This window comes from Pan troglodytes, chromosome 1 (assembly GCF_028858775.2).
Source record: "Pan troglodytes isolate AG18354 chromosome 1, NHGRI_mPanTro3-v2.0_pri, whole genome shotgun sequence".
Lineage (NCBI taxonomy): Eukaryota > Metazoa > Chordata > Mammalia > Primates > Hominidae > Pan > Pan troglodytes.
Window position 1 is genome coordinate 80,735,287 of NC_072398.2, and position 20,854 is coordinate 80,756,140.

Here is a 20,854-nt window from a genome sequence, read left to right on the forward strand (position 1 = left end):
AACTTGAGTGTAAATCAAATGACAGGCATCCAAATCTGGATACCATCCTTACTAGGAAATTACTCTCTGAATCTCACTTTCCTCATCTGTAAAGTGGAGATAATGATACCCACTCTGTAGGCTGTCATGAAAAGTAAGTAGCACAATCTGTAAGGACCCAGCAGAGAGTCCAGCTGAGGTACCATGAGGGTCTGCTCTGCCCACACCCGTTGCCCACCATAAGTACTGTGGCTTAAAGGATACCTGTTGCTAGAGAATGGGCTTTGCTTTCAAGCATGTATAGATGTTTCTCTGGGCTGCACATCCTTGGAGTTAAAATAAGAGTGATGGCAAGGTTTGGCCATTACTAGTATTATTAGTATTAGTATTAGTCCCCTCGGGCTACTTACCATAGCAAAATTCCGTAGACCAGGACTTAAACAACAGAAATTTATTTTCTGTTCTGGAGGCAAGAAAATCCAAGATCAAAGCACTAACCAGGCAGGTTTCATTCCGAGGCCTCATCTCTCAGCTTGTAGGCAGCCACCTTTTCACTGTGTGGTCATGTGGCCCTTCCCCAGTGCCTGTGGGTGGGGAGAGAGAGAACGAGTTCTCTGATGTCTCTGCTTATAACGCCACTAATCCCATCAGACCTAGGCCCCACCCTCATAACATTATCTAACCATACTTCCTTCTCAAAAGCCCCATTTCCAAATACCATCGTATTGAGAATTGGGGCTTCAGCATCTGAATTTGGGGACAAGGAGGGCACAAACATTCATTCCTTAGCATTACTTAACACTGCCCTTACTCATCATTAGAGAATCCCAACCTCCCTCCTAAGTCAACATATCTACTGGGGAAATCCCCAAAATATGTCTCCATGTGCTCACCAAAGTGTCCTCTCGGCCACCACATGGCTTCAGCCATTTTTCTTCTCCCCTGCTGCAATGCCTGAGGTCTCTGAAACTCAAAGGTGATGCCAAAGCACAAAGTCTCCACGGACACCATGGGAGAAAAGCCTTCAGCATGGCCAAGGCCACAGCCTCCTGTTGTTTCCTCTGAATCTGCAGTGCCAGCCCCAAGAAGCTGCTCCTGGTGCCAGAGCTACAGATGTGCCAATGCCTCCCATCCCACCACAGCCAGGGCCACAGTGTCTGACCAATAATGCAGTAGAAGCCCTCCCACCTTTGGGCTGGGCTGTCTCCGAGATTTCAGAAAACAGTTTCCTCTTCTTCAATATTCAGTGGAGCACTCTGTTCACTGCACACAGTGTGGCACTTGCAGGAGCCCAATAAACATTGTTTAACATGCAGTGGCCTGGGCTAGACGGAGTCCTGCAGAATGAATGCTACACTCAAAATTGTCCTTTATCTCTGACCTCCAAGTCATTTTTCTTTTTTTCTTTTCTTTTTTTTTTTTTTTTTGAGATGGAATCTTGCTCTGTCACCGGGCTGGAGTGCAGTGGCGCGATCTCAGCTCACTGCAACCTCCCACTCCCTGGTTCAAGTAATTCTCCTGCTTTGGCCTCCTGAATAGCTGTGATTACAGGCACGTGCCACCACACCCAGCTAATTTTTGTAATTTTAGTACAGACGGGGTTTCACCATGTTGGCCAAAATGGTCTGGATCTCCTGACCTCGTGATTCACCTGCCTTCTTCAAAAAAAGCTTGTGTAGCTCAGTTCTCTCTCCCTTGGGGAAGACAAGTAGGTTCCCCAAACCAGAGCTTTCCAACAAGCATGCTGCAGATAGATCACTGGTGTGCCAGGAGATATCCTTCCCTTGAAGTCTCCAGGGTTGCTGGGCTGGCACTGAAGGTCAAAAGCTGCAGAGCCAGACCCCCTGTGCAGACAGCAGCCCCTCAGTTTACCTCAATGTGGCATACCATGGCGATCATTCTCTATGTAGACCATGAACAGGAGGAGGCTGAGAAGCATGTCGGCATGCTGAAAGATCCCCAGCAGGCCCTTCTCTCATTCTTCATGTCTAGACCCTAGGACAAGCCCTGCTTAGGTTCAAGATGCCCTCCCTACCAAGAATTTGTGAGTGCAGCATCATCTGAGTCTGTATCCTCATTTCTACACATGCACTGGAACTCACCCCTTCTTTTGTTTCCTTCACACTTCTCTCAATCTTGCCCTCAATTGTTTTCTCAATAGCTTGACCTCTTCATTTGGACTTGACCCCATGCCCCAGCCACATTGTCCCCATTCTGCTGCCCCGTCCTCATCGTTGCATCTTCGCAGTAATGTATTCTCTTACCAATGTTTGAATGGAATTCCTTAAAATTGAGTGCAAAGAGGAAAGACACTTTGCATTTGGGGGTAAATTTTTAGCAGAACCCACACACTTTGCTACTATTAAAAGCCATACTATAAAATCAAATGCTGCTCAATTAATATCTTTAAGCAAATGGACACATTAACTAATCAACATCCATGAGAAAGAGAGCTGAGAGGGAAATTATGCATAAGTGCAATTCTTCTGGTCAGGTAGCTCTGATAGTCAATGAAAACGAGGGTGGAAAACATTTCTATGTGAGGATAAACAGCGGATACCTCACCTGCCAGGAAGCACTTGAAATTCACTCACTCTTTTAACTTTTTTTTTTTTTTTTTTTTTGAGATGGGGTATTGCTATGTTGCCCAGGCTGGTCTTGAACTCCTGGGCTCAAGCGATCTTCCCACTTTGGCCTCCGAAATGCTGGGATTACAGGCATGAGCCACGGCGCCCAGTCCACTCTTTTAACTTTCAAGGCTGACAGCTCCTTAAATGCAACTAGGTGGTGATTTCTCTACAGAACTGTGTTACTTCCCTAACTAAAACCTTCCTTAGTTTGTTCCACTCATTCCTCACTAAACTGTGGGAAATAAGAATCAAACTTATCTCTCCCAATCATCTTGCAAATGGAAAGAGAATGACACTCCCTCTTTCAAAAAAGAAGGGGTTGCTTCCTGCTATACATGATTTGCTGTACGTAGATTGATCAATATTGAAAAAAGAGGTTTACATGCACAAGGAAAGAAGTTGAAGGGGACTATTTCCCTGGAGGGTTCATTGGAGGTATTTTTGCGTGTGTGCAAGTGGATTCAATATTACTGCAACATGATATTTTCAATTTATTTGTAAGAGATATTTAAAAGCAACAGGCACTGTACTCTCTGGGGACAGAAGTCCCCCAAGGCCAATTCCTGCCCTCACCTTAGCCTCACGGACAGAGTTCCCATCCTGACCCTCTGTGACACTTTACAACTTAGTGAGATTAAAAAAGAAGGACAGACAGAATTGTGGAGGTTAGCAGTAATGGAAGTTAGAAGCATTTTGCAGCCACCCTTTTATTAAACCTTCTTCCCTGGCTCTTCTCTCCCAGCGATCATAGTACTCGTGTGCAGGATTAGAAAGTTCTCTGGCACAGAAGCACCTTTCTGATATTTCAGTCTTCACCATTCGTTCCGTTGACATAATTAAGGCTTTTTTTCTAGACTGTCTCTGAAAATGCAAATATCCCAGAGACAGAAAAGCTGAAGACATGCTAAGGAATCAAGGTTTCAATGAGATAGAAAATTATACTGGTCATAATATTTCCATGGTAATTTACAGTTGATTAAGCACTTTCACAGGTATAGCCTTATTTGATACTTACAAACAAACATATGACTTAGAAAAGCAGGACATATTTTTGGTATTATCATTTCCATTTTACATAAAAGACACCTGATAACCAGAAATATTGACCCAACACTCCTATCCTATGCAAGTTAAAGAGCTGATTACAGACTCAAAACCAGATTTCTGCCTATCCAAGAATGGAGCCGGCCACAGTCAGAATCATTCTCACTCTTCCCTCTCCCTTGCCTCTCCTGCTCCCCACACTGATCAGTCCCCAAGTCTGTGGCCCCAGAATCCCAGCTGTGCCTGGGTCCCAAGTCCGGAGACCCTCACCAATTTTCTGCCCCATTTTCCCGAAGTCAGGCAATTGCCTAAAGGACCCTGAGTCCTGTCCTTCCTTCCCTACCCTGCACCAGCAACCCCACTCTATACAATTCAACAATAACAAATTTTTATTGAGTACCTGCTGTGCGCCAGGCTCTAGGCATTAGGATACAACATTGTAGGATGAGATCCAAAGGTCCTTCCTCCCAATCAGGACTCTCTTGCTTGGTTACCTGCCAGAGTTCTATGGATCTTTATTTCAGTGGTGAAGGTAATGATAATGCCTAAGAGTTGCTGGAGAAATTGCAATGCATGAGTGACTATTCTCAGCATTTGACTTACGGTAACTCATCCAATCCTTATAACAGCCCTATGAGGTATTATTCACATTTAACAAATGAGAAAACTGAGACAGAAGGAGGTTGCCTAGTAAGACTGCACACCTAGTAAGAGGCAGAGCAGAGGTAGACAGAGGAACCTGGCTCGCAGTCTACACCCTTATCTCTTAGGCTAAGCTGTAAACTGGTGGAAGCAGTGGAAAGAGAAACAACCTTTAAACCAGTATGTATTAATGTAATACTTCTCTGTGCTCAAGCCAGGGAGATAGAAATGCATATAAGTGCCTCATAGAAGGAGCTTCCTTTCTCCACCTCCTTTCAAAGACAAGGCCCACCCGTGCAAACACTTCTCCAGCAGCAGGGAGGGCCCCAGGCCTCTAAATTTACTGTTCATTTGCCCATTCTGTCTGCACACCCTTGATCTGGCCCTGCCTTTCTGATCACCACTAATGCTGGGCCCTGGCTCCCAAGAATCTCCCAAAGCCCCCTTGGTCCGATAACACTTTGGCTGTGTGCCTCCAACTCAACCCAACACACACTCTGAGACCCATTTCTGATCATCAGCTCTCAGCCTTCACACTCTCTGACTTAGGTAATAGGTCAGCCCATCCCAAATTAACCTGCACCTTCCCCCACCTGGAAGTGGGTTAAAATACTAGCTCAGACTTACTACCTATCAGCACAATATGCATGCTTGACTCATATTTGTTCCTTTGATTCACTTTCATTCATTTATCCCTTCAACAAATAATGTGCACCTATTATGGGCTAGGCATGTATAACATACTTTACATGCATTGTACCTTTAAATTCTCCCAAGGACACCATTAGGTTTCTATTACTTCCATTTTATACATGATAAAGCTGAGTTCTCAGCACTTTTATCAAAGAAGCATTTGCTATCCGCGAGGAACTTGAGGTGGGCCTACCTTCCACCTTCCCGCCCCAGGCCTTCAACAGGCACTCAGCAGACAGTTGTTAAATTGCGCTGGATTAACAAGCCAGCTGGGCACTGTGTGCAGCCTACCTCCTGATGACCCCCAGTGGAGATCTTGCTGTTCAGGACCCTCTCTTGTTCATATTCACTTAGTAAAAATCGGCCTGGACGTCTCCTGCATTATCAGCAACCACCAGGCACAGTACCCAAGCTTTGCAAACTAGGAATGTTTAAAAATTTAGCTCTTGCCACATCTCTAGCAGAACAGAACCAAAAGCAATCATCTGACGTTAGGGGGTGCCACACACAAGCAATGAGGACCTCTGCCAGCCCAGCTTCCTCCTGGGGAGGTGAGTTTTCTGCCTGGGCACATGGAAAAATAACATGTATGATATGTGCTCTTTTCTTCGCCCTGGAGGCCTTGACAGCCGTCAGCTCTGTTCTGACAGGGCCTAACCATAATGAACCAGTAATGCTTCTTCAGGTCCTTGCTAAGCATTAGATCCCTAGGTGATGCTATGTACCAGGGGAGATCACCCAGAGACTCTGATCCCAAGGCAGCAGCCTTATTGGGGGATTTTAGCCCAGGATTTTCTCCAAACACAGGGGCACTAAAAGTCAGGCCTGACCTGACTGGAGGGTTTAGAATTCAGAGCCAATTGACCAAACACCTCCAAAGAGAAAAGCAAATGGTTTTCTAAAGACAGTGGTTCTTGCTGTTTCCTCTTAGGACTCCATTAATAAAATAATAATAAAAATAAAGTCTCATTAAAAGAAGATATTTAGTGCTCGCTTCAGCGCACATATACTAAAAAAGAACATATTTAGAACAATTATTCCCTTCAGCAGGTTGTAATTCCTGTAACTCTCAGGGAACAGCTTTGGGCTCTGCATCGCAACTCCCACGCAGGACACAATCTGTCTGTCTAGAAGGGAATGAGTCAGCCTGCAGCAGGAGGGAGGGAGGCTGCAGCATCCTCCCCATGAAAAGTCCACAGCCAACCTGGGTTTTCTTACAAGATGAGCTTTTTTTTTTTTTTAATTATACTTTAAGTTCTAGGGTACATGTGCACAACATGCAGGTTTGTTACATATGTATACATGTGCCATGATGGTGTGCTGCACCCATTAACTCGTCATTTAGCATTAGATATATCTCCTAATGCTATCCCTCCCCCCTCCCCCCACCCCACAACAGTCCCCGGTTTGTGATGTTCCCCTTCCTGTGTCCATGTGTTCCCATTGTTCAATTCCCACCTATGAATGAGAACATGCGGTGTTTGGTTTTTTGTCCTTGTGATAGTTTGCTGAGAATGATGGTTTCCAGCTTCATCTATGCCCCTACAAAGGACATGAACTCATCATTTTTTATGGCTATAAAGACACATGCACATGTATGTTTATTGCGGCACTATTCACAATAGCAAAGACTTGGAACAAGATGAGCTTTTAACCCAATAAGCAAGTCCCTTCTCTCTGTTTTCAAAAGAGGAGTGTCTCAGAGGCTTCCTTATTATAAAGGAAGTGTCCTGTCTCAGAAGCCACTGTCCCACTCCAGAGCGAGACTGATGCCCACTCAACTCTTCCCCAGTCTGGGTTTGCAAAACGCAAAACTCTGTATACACTTTTGACCTCTCCTATCTGTCGGTCCCTCATGCCGTCACTATTTCCAGCTATCAATCTGATTTTGCAGGACTTCCTGATGTGCACTACAGGCATTTTGAGCATGAATTGCATGCTAAGCCTTGTGTTAGGTGTTAGTAATTTAGGCTGTGAAGGGTGAAGAACAGGATCTTCCTGGGTCAGGCCCAGTGGCCATTATTCCTTTATCTTCCCACCTTTCAGCAACAGACAGGCCTTATCGCTGAAAAGGCAAAGCTGAACACTGGCACGTCAGCCCCAGTTGCAGAATTCCTGCCTTCTCCCAGCCCATTGCCTCTCTGCGTTATTCTCCCTAGAGGCTCTGCCCCAGGAGCAGAGCCATGAGTGAGGGGCCAGGCCACCTCTGTATGGCCAGAATCCAGAGCTGAGCTTGGGAAGCTCCTCTTTGAGGCTGACTCACGCCTGACAGAGGAGCTGATTGGACACTCAGGGGTCATCATCTCCCCGCATCCCCTTGCTGCTGGGGGTGTTTCCTAATGTCCACCCAAAATGTTGCCTCTATTCCCTATTCTGCCTTAAGGGGAACGATGCTCCTGCATGGGGCATACTGACAGAGTTCTCTGCCACCAAGGGTGTGTAGACTGGTGCTGCACCTTCCTCCTCTGCCCCATGCCCTCCTGCTTTCTGTCCATCTGACTTTTTCCAGTGCCTTCCACTGTAGCCCTCGGGAGGCACTTGGGTCAGTCATACATAATTCTGACTGTCATCATCCCTCCTCCATTTCCTCAGTCAGCTCTGTTACTTTCTCCTAAACACCCACAAATGTGCATCTATTCCAGCAGCTAAAAAGCCTCAGTGTGCATAAGGCTCTCCTGACCGCACTGTGAAGGAAGCAACTGCCACTTCCAGAATCAGAGATAGCAGCATCTTCCAGTTTGCTGAAGATAATGATTTTCTTCCTACAGCCCCACCCTTTTCAAGGGCAGCTCTTCACAGCTCATTTTCCTTACCTGGCCCAGGTCTTCCCTCACTGTGGCCAGAGTGGTCATTCTAACATTTCTTTTTTTTTAACCATCTCCAAATGGTTCTTTATTGAACACCCACTTTGGCTAGGTGACATCCTCCCCCTGGCCTCTAATCCAGGCTCAGGTACCCGTGCCAGGAGCATCCTCAGAAGGCACCTCCCAAGACCAGGCGTACTGAGAGACTGGGCAGAGGGTAAGGGACAGCAGGGATAGGGAGGAAAGTGAAGACGCCAGGGAAAGAGGAGAGGCCTAAACTGGACAGCTGATGCTTTTTCCTGCCCAGCACCCATTTGTCCCTTCTCCTGGTAATCTCATCCACCACCATACCATCAGCACCAACTCTCAGTCTCTGTGGATACATGCCAGGCCTGTCCACTCAGTGTATTCCATCTTTTGGCCAGAGTGATGACTTGAGGCTGGATACCTTCCTCGTGTGGACCAATGAGAACTAAATCCAGCAGTTCTGTCAGCAAATGGGAGCTCTTTTTACCAATAACTGGTGCTGTGGGGCCACACCATGAAGCCCGAGAATAAAGCCAACTCAAAGGAAAGCAGAGCTGAGAGCCGAAGAGACAGATCCCTGTTTGGAGTTCTGGGATGCAGCCCAAAGCCCAATCTAGCCCTGCCTTTTCAGCTATGTGAGCCATTAAATTCCCTCTGCCCCAAGCCCACTGGAAAGAGTCCCAATCAAGGTCCTTCCCATCTGGTTGTTCTTCAGGAAGTATTCTGAGGACAAGGAGACTTTCTTCTCTAGGGTTATAAAAGTAATTTGTGGTGACAGACTGTTCCTAGGTCCCTAGGGTGAGAGCCACCATGGAGACAGAGTCCAGCTGGCCTTTCCGAGGATACACACTCACGACCATCAACATCTTCAAATACATCAGCACATAATTATAAACTCCTATTGTTCTTAGTAGCTATTGTTTTTGTCTTCCTAGCACCTTGTTTTGGAGGAGAAAAGGTCATGACCCAGATTGGATTAATCACGTGGCCAAACACGCATGGCCACAGTGACTGATCCAAGAGGGCATGGGGACTCACAACAAACCACTGAGAACTTTGGGAGTTTCCGAATTAGAACTGGACTGGAAGAAACCTTTTATTCAGGACCCTCAAGCTGGGAGGATGCAGGTCTGGAGCTGTCAGCTGTTATGGCCCCAAATGGCACAGAGAAGGCTCACGTGCAGCAGGAGGAAAGGAAGCCAACACAGAGGCCTGGTTGAGTTTGCTTGTCGTCTCCCAGTGGCCATTCTCCCCCCACTCCTTTTTACTAGCAGAATCTCCTTCCTCAGAGTTTTGGCTGCCCAAGTAGAAACTAAATTTGCAGCCTCCCTTGTTGGTAACTGTGGTCACATGGCAAGACAGTAGAAACCTGGGTGCCTGATGCCATCATGGAGCCAGCCACTTGCCTGGCCTGGACCAGGTGACTATCTCTGCACTGTTAAGGTAGAGAGAAATTAACTTCCATCTTTTCTGAGCTATATATTTTGGTGGTTTTAATGTATAAATGTTTTTAAAAACTGACAAACTAGAAAGGAGTTCTACATGGAAATAGTGGAAATGATTACATACAGCTGTTCTATTTTGCAAACCCCACAAATGGATGTTAAGTCAGGATAGCTCCTGCTAAATTCTAACCTTCAAGGCTGAACTGTTCTGCCCTATTCACTTACAGATCAGAGCATTAAGCAAGGCCAACCTTCTCAGCCCCTCACTTCTAAATCTTCCTTCTAAGCTAAGAGGTCAGAGCAGAACCAGGAAGGGTTGTGCTGTTGGCCAGAAGGAGATGGTCAGAACAGCCCTAGCAACTTCATTTACTCCTGGGGCTCTGTGCCCACAAACTGATTTCAAGAGCCCTTCATGTATAGATGCAAATGGTCTCTAAGTACAGACATTTTGGTGTGAATTGTGGAGTTTATGGCAAATACAGGGTAGGCTGAATTTTTCTAGGCCAGGGAGCAAGAGTTCACAAATGCGATGTCTTCAATGAAATAAGGTAAGTACCTTGAGGCAAGGAGTAACCACCTGACTAACGCATCCACATGAGAGAATCAAATCTAACACTTGGCAGAAGAAAAATCTGGGATGCTGAGGTCCCCACTTTTAGTGAAAGCCAAAGGCCCTAGGTCAAAATGGTAAAAAGCCTTTTACTAACTACCCTAGGACAGCTAAGGTCCTTTTAGGAAGAAGAGAGAGAAACACTAATCACCCCTCCCTTCAAGTTTTAATAGCCAACAGGAATCTGGGCTCTGAAAATTCACAAACACCTTTTCCCAGGATTATGAGCAATTGCAACAACTGGCCAAATGTGTTAACAGCAGAAAAGCTGGGCATTACCTGTGTGGGAGGCGCTCGGCATGGGCAGTGTATGGCTGTGAGCAGCGCACCAGCTACATAACCTCCACACCAGGAGGGTGCTGCTGCTGTGCAGGCCCGTTTCCGGTGGGATCCAGCCATGCACAAGACCAAGGGGCTGGAGCGTTGGGAACACATGATTCTGTGTTCCACAGATAATGGTACAAAGTGACTGGTCATAGATAAGGTGTAAGCACAGCATTTGAAGACAACTCCTCCAGATGGTCCATCTGTTAGTAAATTCTTAAGAGCTTAGAGCCTTGAGGATTGAGAAATTCTAAAGAAATTTTTTTAAAGAAGGAGGGTGGTAGATGTCAAAGACACAAGAGCTCTTTGTAGGTGCTGACTAGCTTACTTTGTCCCCAGGTTCATCTTAGGGCTCAAGCAGATTCAAGACATGAGGCAGAGATGCTAGACTTGTGTCAGGGGCAAAAACTTCTGATAGTAGCTCTTGGTGACATCAATCGTTAGCTCCTGAGTGCACTCCAGGAGCTCTCCTGAGAAGCATCCTGGGCAGCCTGAGAAGACAGTGAATGGTGGGACCACAGTTTCTGGAGGTAATGCTGTGTTGTCAAGAATTTTGCAGCAGCCTTTCAATAAACACCGGCACCCAATCACACAGTTCTTGCCAACATGAATGCAAGAACCAATCTGAGCTGCGTTGACCACACACTCTTCCTCAATAAAGACATGGTCCCCAATATGTAAAGGAAAGAATTCAACGCCTTTGCTGAATTTCTTGAATGGTGGCCTTATGACACTACAACTTTTCACAACACAATGGTGTCCAACTCTTACCTTTTCCAGATCCCCTCAGATAATACAGTCATTCATCACATGGTCTTGCCATTGAGAACTATGTTCTGGCTTCCACACAACACTGACTGGAGACTGACTTTGTTCCCAGATGCCGTCTTGATATACTCAGACTTGTTGTAGAGCAGCTCACCTAACTCCATGGCCACCGCCTCCTTCCTTCAGCCCCGGATCCTGTCAGAGTCAGTCAGTCAGTCTTTCGGAGATTCCAGCTACTTCTGCCATTCCAATATTTCTATCTGGCCATGTCCTTTCTCTGCTGAAACCCTTAAATGAGGCCACAAAGGCCAGGGGCTGTGCTAAAAAGCATGGTCTCTGAAGCTGGACTACCTGGTTTCAATCCTGACTCTCATTTCTAGCACAGGCTTCTCATCTGTAAAAGGGGAATAATAATAGCCCCAGTCTCTTAGAGTTGCTTTAAAAACTGACTGAGGTTAGTAGTAGGCTTAGGACAATATCTGGGATAGAGTAGACATCTGTAAACACTTGTTGTTCCCCACTCTTTGCTATTTAAAATCCAAGCTTCTTAAATGGTCGATAAAAGACTTTACAGTCTGTTCCACTTACCTTTCCAGCCCCATCTCCCAATCTCCCAAGCCAGCACACACTGCTTCAGACACACTGAGCCTCGTGCAAACCCTGAAATCACCTCTCTCTCTCTCTCCCTCTCTCTTCCCTTTCTCTCTTTCTCCCTCCTTCCTTCCCCATTATCTCTTTGCCTGCCCAACTGCTCCTTGCCTTCCCCACCCCTGCTCCACACTGGGTCAGTGCTCTCTGTACCCATGTCACTTCCTAAGCTATGTTCTCATTCTCTTTTTTCCACTAGCCTAAAAACCCAGTTGTCTTCTAAGCATGTTGCACAGTGCCTGTTACCTACTAGGTGCTCAGCAAATATTTGATGAAAGAACAAATGTCCAAGCTGTATGATAGATTACTCATCAGCCGTATTTCCAACTCCCCAGTCATTCTGAATACAATCATTGTTTGGACTTAGCTCTCTGCACCAAAAGGAAGCTCCATCTCACAAGGATGTCCAAATCTTAGATAGAAAACAGGGACTGTGGCAGGGACGAGGCAGAAGCAGAGTCTGGGTCAGCAGAAGACAGCAACCATGAGCAGACCTGGACTCTGTCCTCAAGACTGGAATATGCCAAAGAGCACAGGACCCTGAAACATTAGGGAAGGGCCTCTGGACTGCTGGGTGGTATCAGAGACCTGGCCTTGCCACTAACTTGCTGGACAACCTTCAACAAATCATCTTTGCTCTCTGGGCCTCAGTTTCCTCACATATACAATGAAGGATTTGAGTTTTATGCTCTCTAAGGATTCTTCCAACTCTAATGAAGTGTGTCTATGATTCAAGTCATGTCATTCCTCCTTTCCAAACATCTGCAGTGGCTCCCCATCACCTGTGGAATCAAGAATCAGCCAGAAGCAGTGGCTCGCTCCTGTAATCTCAGCACCTGGGGAGCCCAAGGTGGGAGGATCGCTCCAGTCCAGGAGTTTAAGAATAGCCTAAGCAATGTAGTGGGACCCCTTCTCCACAAAAATTTTTTAATTACCCAGGCATGGTGTCATGCGCCTGTGGTCCCAGCTGCTCGGGAGGCTGAGGTGGGAGGATCACTTAAGCCCAGGAGGTCAATGTTGCAGTGAACCATGGTCATGCCACCACACTCTAGCCTGGGTGACAGAGCAACACCCTGTCTCAAAAAACAAAAAAAATCAATACAACACTGGCTAATAGGATTGTGTACTCTCACTTTGGCCTGTCCCTAACTCCCAACTTCCACTCAGTTCAAATCTTTCCCTTTGTGCCAATTCAGTACATCTATTCCCTATTCCCTCATCAGCTGGTTATTCTTCTACCGACAGTGCCTTCCTTCCCCTCTGCCAACCTGACATCCTCCCCCTTTTCAAGATCCAACTCAAATCCCAACTCCTTCATGCCACTTTCCTCAGCCAGCCCACCCAGGGGGCTTTGGCCTTCCCTGTTGGTCTCCATTTACAGGTTTTATACGTGGTACCATACTGCCTTATGTATTGCCTCCGATCTTGCCTTCATTGATCCCTACGTATTAGTATCATCTTTTCATAAGGAATATGTGCTTCTCAAGAAAGGGGCCCTATCTTTATTTTCACACCTTTCTCTCACGCCCTGCCTCCTATTCTGTTAGCCAGAGAATTGCATTGAGTAAACACAGGTTGGCTAAATAAGTAACTCTCTGACAGAATTATATATCTTCTGAGCATTCATAAGTGTTCAGAAAATGGTACTATGTGCCATAATATTTAGGGAGCCCTGGTTTTCCTGAAGATAGTTTTCAAAAAACAAGATGCCTCCGAGTTTGCCGATGGTCTCATAAATAACTATGCAGTCACCTCCCTTGTACACCAGCAGCTCTTTCAGCTAAGAGATCTACACATTCTGAGCTCTCCTCTCCTTACCACCTCCCCACCTCATCCCCATAAGTCCATGGTCACAGCATTGATGTTTTGAAAAAAATCAAAGCTTAGAGGAAATGTAAAGAGAATAATCTATCAAACTGCCCCATCCTCTTTTGGGCCCTCTGCCTGATTTAAATCTACCTCCAGATTTGTGGACCCCATACTTTTCATGACTAATTTTACTTAAGCAGGCTCTCTTTACTGCCATTTTTAAAATAATAGTTTCAGGAAACTCATTTTCTCACCCAGTGGCATGTATTATGAAATACCCAGTACTGCTGTTTCTTTCACGAGCCTTCCAGTAACAGAAGAATCTGACACTCCCCTCTTTCCTTTCCTCCATTCTTTCCCTGCCCAAGCTTTCCATCTGGCATCATCATCATCATTACCATCCTAACAGTGCTAGCCACAGCTGACACAGCCCTCTCATGGCCCTTATCTATTTCACCCTGCTCCAATTGCTGTCAGTGCACAACCAAGATTCTCAGGGGCCCTCCTCTCCCTTCCCCTGCCGGCCACTCCACAGCTACAGCATTCCCAGGCCACCACATGATTTCTGTGGATAAAGTGACCCACTCATGTGGTAGAGGAAAGTGTCACAGAGTGGCAGGAGCCAGGAAAGGTGGCAGGGAAGGGCTGTAACAGGAGGACAGACATAAAGCTAAAACCCAAAGATCAAACTGAATGGCTGGTAGAAATACCAGTCCCATTTAGAAAACTGCTTCTACCCCTGTGGATGTCATTGCCAGCTTGGAGTTTTCTTAGTGTCATGATAAGGTGAAGGGTTGGGACAAATGCTGACAGCAGCACTTCCTTTCCTTCAAACACCAGGTGGTGCCAGATACAGATTTCTTTCAGCCATAAGTCAACCTAGTGACAGAGAGTAGTCGTCCAATGAAGCTCACAGAGCAGCCTTCATGTACAAAGGGATTGTGTTCCATTCGTGTCCAAGTCCATTTCTGTGAACTTAAAAATGCATTTTCCCATAGAATTGTTTTTATAAAAGGTGGCTGGGTTCCAAAACCACCTGCAAAAATTCCCATCCAAAATGTAGTTGAAAGAAAAGTCACCTAGTAGGGAGAGAAAAATAACTCTGATACTAGGAATGAATGTCAAAATGATTTTAAATAATGGGTAAAACTAGATTGGGAGTTCTTTGAGTGCATGATTTTTTTTCTTATTTAATTATTTTTCTGCTTTCCCAGTCTTAGCCGACTGCCCGTCACTAAATGTTTTTACTCATTTCAGTGCTTGAGAAAAAAGCAGTTTTCATTAAAATTGTATTCAGATGTATCTAAAAACTTGTGTGGATTTTCTTTTTTTTTTTTTCTTTTATTTGAGACAGTCTCACGCTGTCACCCAGGCTGGAGTACACTGGCACAATCTCAGCTCACTGCACTCTCCATCTCCTGGGTTCAAACGATTCTCCTGCCTCAGCCTCCCAAGTAGCTAGGATTACAGGAGCCCACCACCACACCCAGCTAATTTTTGTTTTTTGTTTTTTTTTTTTCAGTTTCACCGTGTTGGCCAGGCTGGTCTCGAACTCCTGACCTCAAATGACCCACCCGCTTCAGCTTCCCAAAGTGCTGGGTTTACAGGAGTGAGGCACCACGCCAGACCTGGATTTTCTAAAATGACTTCCAGGATTTTTGATCCTGACTATACCAGTTGCCTAATTTCACCCTCAGATATAGAACATTCCTTTCCACTGATGTTTTGGTGGCAATATTCATGCATTTATCAATGATAATTTTAAAAATGGTCTACAAATGGACTAAACAAATAAAAGAGATAAAGGAGGAAAAAAGAAAAGGAAGTAAAGGAGGGAGATTCTTCTAAAGTACCTGGGCAAAATTCCAGGGGATAAGGTGGGGAATAGTGTTAAGCTAGAAAGGAAAGAAAGCAAGAGGGAGAGAGAAGAAAAAAGGGAAGAAAAGAGAGAAGAGGAGAGGGAGAGGGAAAGGGAGGAGAAGAGAAAAACCAAGACAAGCAAGACAGGGGAAAGGAAGCGGGCAATGCATTGCATGTTCTTCCAGGTAGGGAAAGAAAGACTGTGGCCAGGACAAGATATTAGAGCTGACACTGCCACCTGCCCCTCTCACAGTCCACCTTGACTGGGTGGCTTATGTCTGCCTGGTGTGGTTTGAGCGTATCTATGTGGCTGCGCTGGAGGGCAAGCTTACATTGGTTTCATGCTTACGGAGTTTCTCTACTTCAAAAGTAAACATTACAGTGAGTTAGAGAAGAGCAAGCTCTAGCCTAAGGAATCTACTATTGGCATTTTACAAAGGTAATGGTGAAACTCACCTTTCTTTTTCCCATCTGCATGATGGGAGAATATAGTACAGTGTTTAGAGCTCAGGCTCTGGAGTCAGACAAAGGCTTAGAAATCCAAGCTCCTACTCTTCCTTGCTCTGGGACCTTGGGAAAGTTACTTAATGATTACTGACCTCTGTTTCCTCACTTACAAAATGGAAAAAATTATATCTTCCTCAAGGAAATGAAGATTAAAAGAAATATCACATATAAACACCCAGGTACCATGCTTGGTATCTGATACATTTTTTAACATGGTAGCCATTATTTTTCTTACTATTATAGAACAGTTATTGGTGTCACAAGATTATTAAGGCTACCATGAAAACTAAATAATCTCGTGCCAGCAAAGTGACACATTACATATCACCAACCAGCATAACTGGGAGTTGAAGAACTAGCAAAAAGAGAAGCTGCTGAATGGGGACTGAGCGCAAATCCACAGTATGAGCCAGATCTGCAGGGCAAGGCTGTCCTCCCAACACCTGGAGCTCACTGGGAATATGAGCATTCATGTGGTGGGGAAGTGGGGCAGTACACAGGGGACTTCTGCCACACTGTCCAGCTGGCCAGCAACTAACTGTCTTAGTCCATTTGTGCTGCTAAAACTAATACCTGAGACTTGGTAATTTATAAAGGACAGAAATTTATTTTCTCACAGTTCTGGAGACTGGAAAGTCCAAGATCAAGATCCTGGTATTTGGTCTGGTGAGGACCTTCTTGCTGCAACCTCACATGGCAGAAGGTGGGAGGGCAAGAGAGAGCCGAAGAGCAGGCTAGCAAGCCAACTGAATGCTGGCAGAAGCCTCTTTAATAAGTGCCTTGATCCCATGAATGACAGAGGAGCCCTTATGGCCTAATCACCTCTGAAAGGCTCCCATCGCCTAATACTGTCATATTGGCACCACTTGAATTTTGAAAGCGACGTATTCAAACCATAACAGAAACCCACATTCTATTTGGAAGAATTTCTCATTTTTGTGAATCTTGGTAAGAGAGAGTCTGCCTCCTACATACTACAGGAGCCAACTGAACTCTTTCTTCCAGAGATACCAGTAGAGATACCAGTACCATTTAGAAAACTGCTTCTACCCCTTTGGATGTCATTGCCAGCCTGAGGTTTTCTTAGTGTCATGATAAGGTGAAGTGTTGGAACAAATGCTGACAGCAGCACTTCCTTTCCTTCAAACACCAGATGGTGCCAGATACAGATTTCTTTCAGCCATAAGTCAACCTAGTGACTTAGAGAGTAGTCGTCTAATGAAGCTATGAGTTATGAAAAAAGCACCTTGATTTCCTGCCTCATGACCCACAGGTGCCAACCTGGTTCTGTTTTCAGTGATGGGTATCTGAGTTACCGGCAGCGAATGTGTACAAGTCTGAAGCAACCTCAATTCTTGCCTCCTCAGACGAAAAAAATTGACTGAGGGACATAAGGCAGAAGAAGAAACTGAGGCAAATTTTAGAGCATGAGTGAGAGTTAATTAAAAAGCTTTAGAGCAGGAATGAAAAGAAAGTAAAGTACACTTGGAAGAGGGCTAAGCGAGTGTCTTGGAGGACAAGTGTGGGATTTGATGTTTTGGCTTGGAGTTTTATATGTTGGCATACTTCTGGGGTCTTGGATCCCTTCTCCCCGCTTCTTCCTTTGGGGTGGGTTTTCTGCATGTGTAATGGCCTGCTAGTGCTTGGGAGGGGAGCGTCAGTGTCTTTACACATGCTCACTTGAGGCGTTCTTCCCATTCCGGTGCAATGCCCGCAGAAGGTCATATACAAGTTAAACTCCACCATTTTGCCTCTTAATGCACATGCCTGAGCTCACTCGCCCAACTCCTGAAATTTTATCAGGAAGCTACTGATCACCAGTTTCAGGTTTTTTCTATCTATAGGGAGACTGCCTTTCCCTGGCACTGGCTGTAACCAATTATTATTTTAGAGAGACAGTTGAAAACCACCTGATCATCACCTGATGGTTGCCCCACATTATTAGGCAGATCCACCTCCTGCCCTGCTCACACCTGACTAGCTACTTACTGTAACAATTCCTGCGTGCTTGTCATGCCTGATTGTTCAGCTTCCCAAGGAGTTGCAAGCCCCAGATTCTATTTCTGTTATTTAAACCCAGAAGAGTCTGACCTGGCACCTTATAAGGTCAGTGGACTCAGTAGTTCCTCAGTTGCACTTCTTGCCCAGTGATGACCTTTGTCACTTTATAAGATCATTTCCCTCTTCAGAAGCTACAGAGCATCTTGACAGTCCAACATCCCAACCAAAGCAGAGATAAACTGTACCTCACTCCCAATCAAGGACCCACCAGCCCCTTCGTCAACACCTGAGTTATGGTTACTGAGTACTTAGGGAGGAATTCTTCTAAGTCCTTTGCAAGAATTAATTTATTTAGTGCTTGCACTACCCTACAAAGTAGATACAATTATTATCTTATCCCCTGTTTCATAGAGGAGGAAATAGAGTTCAGAGAGGTTAACACACGTACCTAAAGTTACAGGAAAGAAACAGGACTAGGCTTTGAACCCAGGCAGTCAGACTCCACAGCCTAGCATCATACACCAACTTATACTGCTTCTCAAAAGCTGCCTAAAAATAAGTACACAGAGTTATTTAGTGCTAACACGTGCTATGAAGAAAAACACAGTAGGGAGATGGGTAAGGAGAAAAAAAGAGTGATGGGCTGATCTTTTTGTAGGATGCTCAGAGGAAGGCCTGTTAGAATGGAGTTGCTATAAACTGAGAGAGTGAAGAGTGAAGAAGAGTGGGTTTGGAGAACTATTTCTGGCCTTTGGTGCCACTCAGAACTACTCAGTCACACTTCTATATAAAATATCTTCCAAGATCTGAAGAAAACTCTCTCTTCTCTACCCTTCCATAAATCAACCCATAATTTTGTGCAATGCTCACTTTCCAGTGTTGTAACCACCTTGAACACCTGCTTTGACCACAGCCCTGACTCTCAATGTCTTCCTTAAATGGTAAGTCTGCCACCGACTCCAGACTCAGACCCAACAGCACACGGGCAAGTTCTTTACACTCAATCTAGACCTTGCCTGCCTCTGAACTCTCATTGTCTGTAGCTGCTGTATCTTTTGGCTCCCAGATCTTTTCCCATGAACAGTTCTCATTCTATATTCTTTCTTCATATGAGTCAAGGATAAAATTCTTGAACAGGACAAAGTCAAGGTCCAGGACAGAGTCCTCTGCCTCAACCAGAGACCATCCCACAGGCTGAGAATGGATGTTGTTTGTTTCAACAAATCTGGGTACGTCTGACAACAATAGTATCCAGTCATATATTATACACTCTTCTCCACCAAGATAGCCAGAATGCACATTCCTGAATGTCAGGCAGAAATGACAATACATTGTATCCACAGATGTCCCTGAGCTTACAAATTAGTTGCTCTGTTTTAAAAAGTAGAATGATGTTAATTTCTTATATGTTCTTCCTGTAGGAATTTATCCCTCCGTCTATTTCAAATATGCATAATCTCTTTAAGAAATGGGTATTTGAATGTTATCTGTGTCATAACTTGCTTATCTGCCTGTCGCTCTCTGTGATTTCTCAGCTGTTATCTGCAAAGCTCTGAAGTCATATCTGCATATTTCTTCAGCAGAGCTCACCACTGCCTTGCCTGGGTTGAGAGTGGCCCGCCTCTTTTTTAATTCTCCCTTCTCCGTTTTGTAGAAAAGCGGACTTGCAGCAACCCCTTTTTGGAACACATTAGGAAATAAGTAAGCATGAATAAATGCAATATGAGAATCACAGGAGAAGATTTTTTTATCTTGAATCAACTTCTTCATGTAACGAAGACTTCTGGATAAAAACAAAATTTCAAAAGCCTTTTCTATTATGCTCAGCAGTTTTTACAAGCCTTTCTTTCTGGCAACTTTTCCAATCATGCTTTTTCCTAGAAATCAAGTCTAATGTCCTTTCCGTTTCTTGCAAAACTCCTTCTGCCAGTGATACCCTGGATTCCAGGGCGGGGGAAAGCTCACTCTGGGGGCCAGACCCAGCTTCTCCCTGACTTGGTGTGTGATCTGTTTTGAGTCATTGTGTGACTTCATGACACCACCCACAAATCAACCACCAGCTCACCACTCCGTTCCTATGGTCTGTCTTAAAGGAACTTGGTAGAGGTATTAGAGCAATGAGATGGTACGAGTCTGAATCAACACTTGAACATTTCCCCTCAAGTTAAAGGAGAAAAAATGATACACACTACAATGAAGAAAATAAAACACAGTATAGTTACCTAATTAACACTTCACTGCCATTATGTAAGCATGACCGGACAACAGACTGCTTAAGGGCAGTAAACCCTGCTTTCTCCCAACCATTTTAAGGTTTTACAGGGAATGAAATGATGCATTTGGGAAAATGGTTTAAAAAATGATAGTGCTGGCCATATTGCCCAAAGTAATTTATAGATTCAATGCTATCCCCATTAAGCTACCATTGACTTTCTTCACAGAATTAGAAAAAAACTACTTTAAATTTCACATGGATCCAAAAAAGAGCCCGTATAGCCAAGACAATCCTAAGCAAAAAGAACAAAGCTGGAAGCATCACACTACCTGACTTCAAACTATACTATAAGGCTTCAGTAACCAAAACAGCATGGTACTGGTACTAAAACAGATATATAGACCAATGGAACAGAGCAGAGGCCTCAGAACTCATGCCACACATCTACAACCATCTCATCTTTGACAAACCTGGCAAAAACAAGCAATGGAGACAGGAGTCTCTATTTAATAAATGGTGTTGGGAAAACTGGCTAGCCATATGTAGAAAGCTGAAACTGGATCCCTTCCTTATGCCTTATACAAAAATTAACTCAAGATGGATTAAAGACTTACATGTTAGACCTAAAACCATAAAAACCCTAGAAGAAAACCTAGGCAATACCATTCAGAACATAGGCATGGGCAAGGACTTCATGACTAAAACACCAAAAGCAATGGCAACAAAAGACAAAATTGACAAATGGGATCTAATTAAACTAAAGAGCTTCTGCACAGCAAAAGAAACTATCATCAGAGTGAACAGGCAACATACAGAATGGGAGAAAATTTTGCAATCTATCCATCTGA

At 44.8% G+C, this 20,854-nt stretch overlaps 1 protein-coding gene, 1 non-coding gene and 1 pseudogene across 3 annotated transcripts in view; all 3 read right to left on the minus strand.

Moving 5' to 3' along the window:
* The window catches only part of LOC469572 (lymphotactin), a 207,105-nt gene extending 206,652 nt beyond the window's left edge, over window positions 1-453 (minus strand). The window contains exon 1 of the mRNA XM_016931984.4: window positions 390-453. Coding sequence (XP_016787473.1) covers window positions 390-392 — 3 coding nt within the window. The 5' untranslated portion in view covers window positions 393-453. The remainder of the gene's footprint in view (window positions 1-389) is intronic.
* Window positions 454-478: 25 nt separating this feature from the next.
* LOC129135467 (dynactin subunit 5-like) lies at window positions 479-20,108 on the minus strand (annotated as a pseudogene). The gene is made up of 2 exons (XR_010157354.1): window positions 873-20,108; window positions 479-563 (listed from the first exon to the last, which is right to left on the minus strand). The product of XR_010157354.1 is annotated as a dynactin subunit 5-like (transcript).
* MIR557 (microRNA mir-557) lies at window positions 4,560-4,656 on the minus strand. The gene has a single exon (NR_035907.1). It is a non-coding gene; the product is annotated as a microRNA mir-557 (primary transcript).
* Window positions 20,109-20,854: the final 746 nt, after the last annotated feature.